This window comes from Microcaecilia unicolor, chromosome 6 (genome assembly GCF_901765095.1).
Source record: "Microcaecilia unicolor chromosome 6, aMicUni1.1, whole genome shotgun sequence".
In the NCBI taxonomy this organism is placed as follows: Eukaryota; Metazoa; Chordata; class Amphibia; order Gymnophiona; family Siphonopidae; genus Microcaecilia; species Microcaecilia unicolor.
In genome coordinates this window covers 116308358-116319266 of record NC_044036.1, presented here as the reverse complement: position 1 = coordinate 116319266, position 10909 = coordinate 116308358, and the positions used below count along the sequence as shown (strand labels likewise).

The window sequence follows — 10909 nt, the reverse complement described above, 5'->3', positions numbered from 1 at the left end:
TTTTAAAATGATGGTGCATCCGTGGTAGCTGGGGCAGCAGGCTGGTACTGTACGATCCAGTGGCGTAGCCAAGGGTAGGCCCGGGTGGGCCCAGGCTCACCCACTTTGGGCTCAGGCCCACCCAGTAGCAGCACACTTATGATGTGGCTGGCAGGGATCCCCAAGCCCCACCAGCCGAAAACTCCCAACTACTCTCCCTCCTGCATACCTTGTAAATAGCAGTGAGCAGCGACTGATACATAGTGTTCGTACTGGCCCCACAGCCTTCCCTCTGATGTATCCCCGCCTATGTGGAAACAGGAAATTGCTTCAGAGGGAAGGCTGTGGGGCTAACATAAGCAGTGTGTATTAGTTGCTGCTCGCTGCCAGTGAAAATCTGCTATTTAAAAGGTATGTGGGGGAGGAAGGATGCTTGAGAGACCATATAGTATGCAGGCGAGAGGGGGACAGACCAAATCACTTGTGGGACAAGATAGTGTTCTTCTGCCCACCCATCTTGGGCCCAGGCCCACCCAAAATTGGGTGTCTGGCTACGCCTCTGGTACGATCCGCCTGTGAAACCATGTGCTCTGTGCTCTCACAGCCTTTGCAACTGCTTCCTTCTCTCATGGTCTTCACAGTTCATACACACTTAACCACACCCTGCAACTGCGGGTGTCGTTATTGCTCTGTGCATCTGGGCCCAGGCAGCTGAGAGGGTGTGACACTGAGGGGTTTATGGTAGGAGCCACAGAGGAAGGACTGGAGACTGGACAAGCAGAGGATGATGAATTAGGATGAGCAGATGGAGGACTGACTGAGGGAAGTTATTTGCCAGTTTTAGCATCTTGCTGACCACCTAGAATAAGCAAGAGTTTCCATCTCTCTCCCGCTCCCCTTATACAGCTCCTTTCCTTCACAATACAGAAAATATGCAATTCTGCTATCCAGAAAGTGGGCAGCAGCTTTCCATGCCGGGAACTGCGAGTTCCCCTGTAAGAGCTATCTGAACCTCTCTCATAGGAACTGTGGCTTCTCTTTACTTTCTCTGCATTTTGCAGCTCCCTTTGCACAAACGTCTGAGCCAAGTACAGTGCAAACTCCTCCCTGCCTACATGTTGAGCCCTGGGAGATCCATCTCAGTGAGCTTCCGTTACGAAGCCGAATCCTCTCCCTCCTCCCTCCCTTCCCAACACAGACACGTCTCTTGCAACCCAGCACTACTTGATCCCAACCCTTCTCAGACTCTGGAGGGAAGTGGCCACAGCGCCTACTCTGCCTTCCCCTCCACCAGCATCTTGAGTTGCCAGTAGTGTAACAAGCTAGATCTACCGAAGATGCAGGTGGTGATTTTGGGTGTCAGCTTCAGATCCTGACCCTCTCTTACTAAGCAGGCACAGAAACGCTTGGAAATAAAAAAAAAAAAGGATTTTTTCTTCTGGGAAGAGTGAAGATCCCTTCCTTGGGCAGCTGAATCTGTGCCATGAGGGCTATGTGCCCCCTGCTTCTGCTCCTTACCTCCGGTGGCCTCTTGAGCTGGGGCTCAGCCTATGCTGATGACAGGGCAAAACCTACAGTGCAGACCCCAGGGCAGCAGCCAGCTGAGGCAGCAGGGCAGGCATCCCCTGAGCTAGACGAAGAAATATTGGAAAATGAGGCTGACAATCAGGAGAACATTTTATCACAGGTAAATGAGCTTGCACGCACAGCTGGATTACAAATTACACAGATGTTGCTCTATCTTCCTTCTACTGCAGCTGCTTTAGCTGCAGTTTCCCCCCATCACTGGAACCTGTTGCTACCAGCAGTGCCCTGGGAGGATCTAAAAACATTTACCCCACCCGACACCAGGGCAGCAAATCATCTTGCCTGGAACAGAGAACCTGAGGTGGTGGTTAATGTAAAAACATCCTTTTCAGCTTTGATGTTAAGGGCTCTCCCATGGGTACAGAGGTAGAAAGAAAGCTCAGCAGTGAGCAGATAGGATAAGAATGGATGCGGGGGATGCAGCGAGGTCTGTGTTGGGGGGTTTTCAGCATCTCCAGGAACGTTCCCACGGTGCAGAAGAATGCAGGGGGTTTCCAGTTCAGCAGGAAAAAACTAGTTGATATGTCTTCTCTGGTTTGGATACCCTGAGTACATTGCTCTTTCTGTTAAAAGCAGGATTATTTGCAACAGACAGCTGAACGAAACGAAATCATCAAGGTTCCCCCCTTTTAGTTTAGCAGAAATTGCTGTGTTAAGCTGCCAATAAAAAATAAATAATGAACATTGTTTTTAAAAGTCCAAGGAATTATTTAGTGAGAAATGATAATAAGTTCCCACCTATTCCAAAACGCAGGGTGCATTCCTCAAGGTAATCCTTTAGTATTCTGAAGGGGTGGAGGGAGGTATTTCCAAATGGGTGAATTTCGCACCTACCGTGATAGTAATAAGCCAGGGTATGTCGGAGTAAGATCCCAGTCTCAAATTTATTGCTAACACTTGCCATAAAATTTGCACGATGGCAAAGAGAGCTTCCTTCTGGAGTTGATAAGCGGTGACATGTACAGTATAGTCAATTTATGAAGATGCGCTTGAGATGAAATGCCCTTTTAATCAAATCTGTGGGACCCAAAACAATGGAGAATATTTCTGTATCTTTCTGCCACATTGTCTTGGTCTTAGAGTGCTGTGCTTGGGACGTGAAGATTTTCTCTTAATTTGACGCATAGAATAAATCACCTGGGGCAGATCAGTGCTGTTCTGTTTTTCTCCTGTAACACGACATCCAGTTGCATTGTTTTTTTTATCAGCTGGAACTGGAATATCCCAGGTGATCAAAACCTCTTCCTTCTCCATAATTCCTGAACAGACAGCTGTGCTTAAAGCTTTTGGCTGTTCCTCTGCTATGATTTAAGGAAAGTGGCGCTGCTGAGCTGTTTGCCATCATAACCTGGTTAGATAATCATTAAATCCACACAGGAAAAAGCATGACCACAGCACAAACTGCTGAGAGGTGGACTCAAGAAAGAAAGGTTTTAAAAAAGCAGGGTTTGCCATAATTTAAGGTTGCACACTTTCTGACAAATAGTAGAACAGATGCAATATGGAAAATCAAATCCTTTTGGACTTAAAGAGATAGTATGCCATCCCGTTCAAGTGGCCTTCAAAGATGGCTCTGAAAAAAATCTATGGGGGAAAAATACAAAGAGTTTAAGAAGATAAAAAAAGGAGGCAGCAGTGACACATGAAAGGGGAAAGTTGATATTCTGAGCAAATTTCCAGGTGTTTATTGTGTTAAAAGATGCACTGTAGGGCCAATTCTATAAAGTGGCACCAACATTTAGCCACCAAATACATGCGTAAATGACCAGAATACTTGCACATAATACATGCATAAATGCCTAGATTTTGGCTACCTGCGATTCTGTAAAATGGTGCCCAAATTTTTTTTTTTTTTTAAATTTTTATTGCATTTGTATCTCACATTTTCCCACCTATTTGCAGGCTCAATGTGGCTTACATAGTTTTGTTATGACATTAACATTCCAGGATGTCAGATAGAATTGGTAAATGCAATGGCATGCACTTTTATGGTGGGTGGAATCTGGGTGGCTCATGGGCAGGTGCACAGTTACATGTGTAAATTATAACATACTATGCTTTAGGTAGTGCTTTTAGCTTTACATAGGTGCTCACGATTAAATAATAAGCATGTTACCTGTCACACTAGTATTTTATACAGGAAAGGAGGCACCTACTTTTCTCTATAGAATAGGCATCACATAGGCAACTGTTATAGAATTTACTTTCTAGAGGTTCCAAAGTGAGACATAGGGGTTTTTTTTCCAAGGCAGAATTTAGTCACTGGTAAATTTTTAAAGAGAAAGCAATGTCTTATATTATTCTAGTATTGGGGAACTAAAACAGACTGCTATGGTCTGCATCTCACAAATGGCAAGAGACAGATGAAGATCATTGTAACATGGTAGATGATGGCAGATAAAAACCTGGATGGTCCATCCAGTCTGCCCAACAAGATAATCTCATAGCGTAAGTTATGATGAGATACTATATATGTATACTTTGATCTTGACCTTGCCATTTTTGAGGCACAGACCACAGAAGGTTGCCCGGCACTGGTTTTGCTTCCAAATTACCAGTGTTCCCATCTGATTACCACTAAGCTTGTTTGGTTCCATGCCTTCTAGAGAGGATTCATTTGTGTTTATCCCACACATTCTGTTACCATTTTAATTTCTACCACCTCCCATAGGAGGGCATTCCAGGTGATCGTGTATCACTTTACCATATACTGCATGTAAGGGTGCTGGCACAACTCAAAGGGGAGGGGGAAACATCTAAATAGGAAGTTAAATACTATTAGCAATACTTTGGTTGTATATGTGGTTTCATGATGGCAAATTGCCAACCAGTGTTTAAGCATGAATGATCACAACCTACACAGAGAGGTGGGTGCAGCTCTGGCTACCTTGTTAAGCAGACTGGATGGACGTACAGGTCTTTATCTGCCATCATGTATGGTGTTAATGTATGTTATTAAATTTCAGAGTATACAGCACAGCCCTGCTGCATGAGACAGAAGAGCCCACTCATGTTCTCAGCATTGGTTTTGGCAGACATGTGCAGCTGGCTCCTGATTAGCTTTCGTCTTAGGAAAAGGTTGGAAACAGGAGGAAGCAAATGCAGCCTTTTTGCTGAGCACTGCAGAAGGCTGGCCTTAGGAATTTTAAAAGGAAGTGCCTTGATCTCAAAAAGTGTCGGAAATCATCATATTATTCAGGACAGCACTACCGTGGCAGGTTCCGCTGCCTTAACTCATGGCATGAGGCAAAGGGTTTCTAACAGAAGCGTGGAAACTGAAAGCAGAATAACAGAAGTCATTTATTTATATCACGGCTTCTGCCAAATGTCTTGCAGCAGTAATTCTCTTTTTCACTGCTAGTTCTATGTCGCAGTGGCTGGGCTGGTGCGAGGATATTGCACACCCTAGGTGAGCTTAGTTTCAAGCCCCCTCAAGTAATTTGTAGGGCCCTGGGCAGTACCCTAAGTTTTTGATATTTACACTCAGCAATTCCAATTACCCCTACCACCCCCTCTCCCAGAGTAATTCTGTACACATGCATGAATGGGAATCATTCTTTTATTTTTGTTACATTTGTACCCCGCGCTTTCCCACTCATGGCATTTTTAATAGTAATCTTTGCTTTCTATTATCTATCACATTTAGGGTCATTTCCAAAAGCCATTTGCCTGGGTAAATGGGCTATTTGAAAATAGCCCATCGTTAATACAGGGGAAAGTATGCACTAACAGTTCTTTGAGTTTGTGTGGTTGTTGGGACTTGTTGATTTTGGAGTGCTTCAATTAAACATTGGAGGAACTAGAGACCTTGGTTTCATTCCACTGCCCACAGCTCACTCTGCTTCTTTAAGCTTTCATCCTGCTAGGGAGGATGTTGGATCTGGAACTTAGATTTAGAAAGCAGTTGAAAACCTTTATATTTGAGAAATATTATAGAGAATAAGAATTTATATTGACATGTTTGTAATGCTCTTGATTGTGTAGAGAAAATTTTAATATTGCTGTGAGAAATTGTGTTCTCTTCGGCCAGCATGAGCCACCTTGAACCAATTATTTTTTGGCTAAATGGAATATAAATGTGTTGTTGAATGAAATTACATTATTAGGACAAGTTGGAAAGACCTCCAGTTCACAGAGCAGGGGCAGGCAAATCTGGCCCAAAGGAGATTTCACCCCATCCTAAGGCAATAAGAGGGATCTTGGCATACAGGGGTAATAGAATTGTAGTTCCAGCTGGTCTTGAAATGATGTCCCACAAATGGACCCCCTGCATCTCTGAACTGAAGCCCATCCCACTCTCCTCCCAGTGCAACCCCAACATGATAGCTTTTTTAAAATATGAAGAAATGGCAAGGAAAAAAGAGGAAAGTAAGATATTAATCTTAGTGGGTCAACAATATATAGGATTTACAGGAAAAGACACAGACAGAAGGGAAGTGGGAGGCAGTAAAAAGGTTTAATAAAGTTTTATCAGGAAATTGAGTCTTTGCAGTCTGTGATACTTTCTAGGAAGGCAATAAGTAAACCCTGAAGTTTACACTAATTAGACCTCTTAGAAAATTTGGGTCAAGCACTGGGCTGTGCAGGAGCAAAATACTCATGAGCAGTTTCAAAGTAGATTGGTACTGGCCCTGAACTTTAAGATGGTGAAAATTTGCCCCTTTAATTATAGCCCCTAGAGAGCCAACACATGAATAAGATAATACCTGAGCTTTCTAGACCTCACAAACCTTTTCTTCACACATGGCCTTTGTGATCTGAAAAACGCAGGAAAGTTATCTAATGTGCTGGTCTTTTCAAAGATATCACAAGCCAGTTTTCTTTGGCTCCCAGAACACTGGGAATCAAATATTAGAACAAAACAGTCCCCATCAAAGAGTTGAGATCAAATTTAAAAACAGAGCTCTATAAAATAATGAGAATGGAAGTGCTGGTCTCAGTATCAGGATAACCAGGTCTGGTAAAATAAACACTGAAAAATCTATTCCTAAAAACAGCAAAACTAATTCCAAATAGTTCTTGAAGTCTGCTACTGGCAAAAGGTGAGGAGGGAAGCTCTAACTCCCTTTGTGGATGGAATAGAAAACCCAATCCCTGAGGACTGGAATGCAGCAGAAATGTCATGTCCTGGCATATTTAACGGTAGAAAAAAACATGTGATAAACATTATTCAAAAAGTATTAGATGTGAATGTTAAGGGGTCAATTCTATAAATGGCGCTAAAATTAGGTGTCATTTGATTTACTCATGGTTGTGCCATGTATCACTATGCAGTGATGATCTTAAATACCTGCATACAATTTATTTATTTATTGAGATTTATTAACCACCTTTATGAAAAGATTCACTCAAGGCAGTGTACAGCAGGTATAGTTTAACATAAAACTTACAGTTTTGTTAACAGCATAACAATAGTAAAATAACCAAGAACAAACTAAATATAATGAGGTAAACTTGAAAACAGTAAATTAAAACCTAATAGAACTACCATGAAACAGTATCAAAAATATACACATTTAAACTGCACTGGAACTCAAATACCAGAAATATAATACAATGTCAGCATAATACTAATGATACACCTAATAAGCGTGCATTAGAACATTTAACTAACATAGATATGATGCTAAAGATTTTCTACAATATAGCTGAAGGACCAAGCACAGATATATGGTGGGAACAAGATGCTTGATACAGAGTCAGTTGAGATAATTTGATGGTTGGTTAATTCTATATAAGTCACAAAAAACTGCACGCACAATTGAATTGAATAACAAGCCAATTAGCACCGATAATTGGCTTTAACAAGCAATTATTGGCACTAATTAGATTTAATTGGCATTTAAGCATGTAAAAAGGAGTGGAAATAGGAGGGGCATGCATGTATGGGGCATTCCTAAAATTAAAAGGGGGTGTCGTTATAGAATATTGGCAATACACGCCTAATGTAGGCGTGTACATTTACACCACATTTCAGCTGGTGCAAATAGCCACACCTAAAGTTAGGCGTGATTCCCGGGTGTAAGTGCTATTTTATAAACTGTGCCTAATTTTAAATGCAGTTTATTGAACAGCGCTTTTTTGGCATCGATTTTTTTTTGGCTCCATATATAGAATCTAGCCCTATATGTAATCTGCTTTGGTTGTACCCACAGAAAGGTGGTATATCAAATCTATGACCCTTTACCAGTTTTTTATGCTTTGACTTTTTGTTTTTAGTAATTCTTTGTGTGCGTTTCCGATAGAGCTCAGGTTATTAGATATTCATGTAAGACATTACAGATTGTATTGGACTCTTGATGCAGTTGAGTGTGTCAAAACATGGCCCGTGTTGAGTCCTGAATAAGAAACCGTGGCCAACACTTTATTAAATAAAAGATCTTGTGATATGGCCTGTTACGTCACAGGCCCAGAAACATAAGGCGGAAAAACCTCTTTGGTTCAGTGACACAGTGTTAAGCGGGATCTGGCTGGCAGGTCCAAAACACAGTCTGTAGCTGCTGGGGATGCCACGCCCCAAACACAGCCTGTAAGTTATCGGTTCTTTTCTGAGTTAAAGGGTCTGGCTCTTGCCAGACTTCAAGGCAAGGCTTGTAAGTTTCAATTAAGAAGCAAAAGTGGCTTACCTCAGCCAAGTCATGATAATTACATAGGCGCTGCAGCGGCATATGCTGGGGCTTCAACTCTTCCCTCCCTGGGCTCCTTAACCTCAGTCTGGCCCTGTCTTTTGTACTTCCTGATTCCAACTCCGCCCTTCCTGGCTCACTTCCTCCTGGGGCAGGACTAGCGTTTTTAAAGTGGATTCAGAGTGTCTGAGGGACTATACTTAAGGGTGAGGGGCAGTGTTCTATAAACCCCCTCACAGACCTTTATATCTAGAAGTACCTCGGTCTACCCATTACTTTTGTGTTTTGGTTATTTCCACTGCTTTTTCTTGTTTATTTGGTGTGGAGATCAATTCTCCTCTTCCTAAAGGTTAGGCGCCAATAAACTAGGCGCTAAGCACCAATTCTATAGTGGCAATTGCGCATGAAATTTTCATTATGGAATAGAGTGTAAGTTGGTATGGGCGCCCCTAACTTTAGACGCAAGTACTTACGCCATGTCAAAGGGTGGAATTGCTGGTGCCTAAAGTCGGCATTTGTGAGGATAAGTGATAGTATTCTGTAACTTAGAAGCATAACTGCAAGACATGCCCCTGACCCGCCTATGGGCACGACCCTGTTCTAGTTGTGTGCTACCGCATTTATGTGCTATGTTTAAAGAACAGCATCACCCAAGTGCAATTACGCATGTAATTATAAATTAGTGCCAATTAACAACCGCTTAAGGACTATTATTGATACTTAAGGCCAATTGGCACCTAATTTAACAGTTAAGTTAGGCGCACAACTGGCACTATATGCACGCCCAAATTTGCACGCCAGGCAGAAAATTTGGAGTGCAACTTTATAGAATGCAGGGGTAAGTACATTGAGGGTTATATAACACAACAAGAGACCTGACTAGAGAACTACTAAATAAGGATTGAGGCCCTGCTTAACTGATCCATGAGCATTATGGGAAATAAGTACAGAGTGAATTGAATGGCCCCTGTATCAGTAGTAGAGAAAGTAACTAGGATAAGGTTGGTTGTTCAAAACCCTTGAAAGAAAACCATAACTCCCATATTCAAGATGGGATTTAGCTCAGTAGGGCTTCAATGGCTGGAGGCTGGGCTGTATAGTTTCTTCAGTATTGTGGTCAGAAGTCACTGAGCAAATTAGTTGGCCAATTTGTCTTTTTCTACTGTAATCTACTCTGATACTACCCCGTGATATTCAACTGGTGGGGGCCACCAGCCTCTATCCAGGTACTCCTGGGAGTTATATGGGTACTGGCGATATATGGTGCCGGTGCTGCTATTTATAACTCCAAACTTGCCCAGATAGTTATCTGGGCGCTGGCACTACTAGGATAGTGTTGTAGTGGTCTGCCCAGATATTCAGCAGCACTATCTGGGTAAGTTCTGGGCATCATAATTTAAGCAGGCAGAAGTCTCTCCTGCCTAGTTAAATTATTTTCAATACTGAGCCCTATATTAACATCACAGCACATGTAGGTTACTAAGAATGAGGAAATGTCTTTGCAGTTGAAGAAAGTAGACCGATTGACTGAAAGCAGAATACCGGCACTTACAGTAGATGCCACAAATTTTTAACTTTTGTGATGATCGGTGAATGAATCCTGTAGGTCGAGTGGCTAGATGCTACAACCGGAAGCACAGTGGCCCTGCGGTACTTGGGAGAGAGAGGCAAGGCAACGCAGTGGGTTGGGGTCGGTGCTACTGCTGCTGATCAAGTAGTAGGATGTCCTCAGAGATGGGTCAAATGGTAGTTAGTACTGTTGCAACAGCAGCAGCTGGCCTGCAGACAGTTCCAGCTCCACATAAGCAGACAGATGAATGGGTCATTGCTTTAGGAATTCATGTCCTGAGGAGAGGGGAGGATCACTGCAGCCCACAGGAGCCCTATCACAGCACACCTGGTCACTGCCACAGCAGCCTGAGGGTAGCTCAAGAGCTTGCAAAACATCTGTAAAGCAATCCTCCTTGGTTGGGTAGTGCCCACTGCCTAGAACGAAACTTGCAGAATTGCATAGAGAAGCACACAGTCAAAATTCTCTTGTCATTTGCTTCCTTGCTTCTTTTGTGGCTGCGCTAGCTGTGGCAGCCACCTAAAGAGGAAAGATCTGGTACTTAACTGGTTGCACCTACAATTGACAAGAGTAACTACACTGTGTAAAAAGCTGGAAAACCAGACTGTCCAGGCAGTAACACAGATCATACATCTGAGGATTTAGATATACCAATTCCAGTCCTGTACCTACATCTCACTGCGTCATCCTCAGTATCCCAGAAGGCTACTAGCAGTACTGGATCTTCACAACCAGGATAGGACTGTAAAAGACCTTCCGGTCACAGCACATTTGAAGAATGAACTACATAATAGTATTTAAGGAAACAATAGTGGGAGGAAACAAAACATATGTGTAGGTTGGGGTGCACATGGGGGAAGCCCTCACCCCCAAATGTTATGGGCACTAATTATTAGGTCCTCTTCCCCCACTACTAATATGAGTTTCTCTCTCTCTCTCTCTCTACATCTACTCTCCCCCACCCCCAAGTAAACAGGCAAACCACCAATGAACACAGTTCTAAATGGGGTTGCCTTTTGACTAAGGTAAACTTGAATGTGGTAATTGTTGAAAGACATTGGGAGGAATGTTTGGGTTTTTTTAGTGGTTTCAATTGTTTTACAATTATATATGCACCAGTGGCATTTTGAATCTACCTACCTGCCTG

At 42.7% G+C, this 10909-nt stretch overlaps 1 protein-coding gene across 1 annotated transcript in view; it reads left to right on the top strand.

The window, feature by feature from the left end:
• The first annotated feature begins 1224 nt into the window (after positions 1 to 1224).
• The window catches only part of OLFML2B (olfactomedin like 2B), a 69438-nt gene continuing 59753 nt past the window's right edge, over positions 1225 to 10909 (top strand). The window contains exon 1 of the mRNA XM_030207652.1: positions 1225 to 1666. Coding sequence (XP_030063512.1) covers positions 1463 to 1666 — 204 coding nt within the window. The 5' untranslated portion in view covers positions 1225 to 1462. The remainder of the gene's footprint in view (positions 1667 to 10909) is intronic.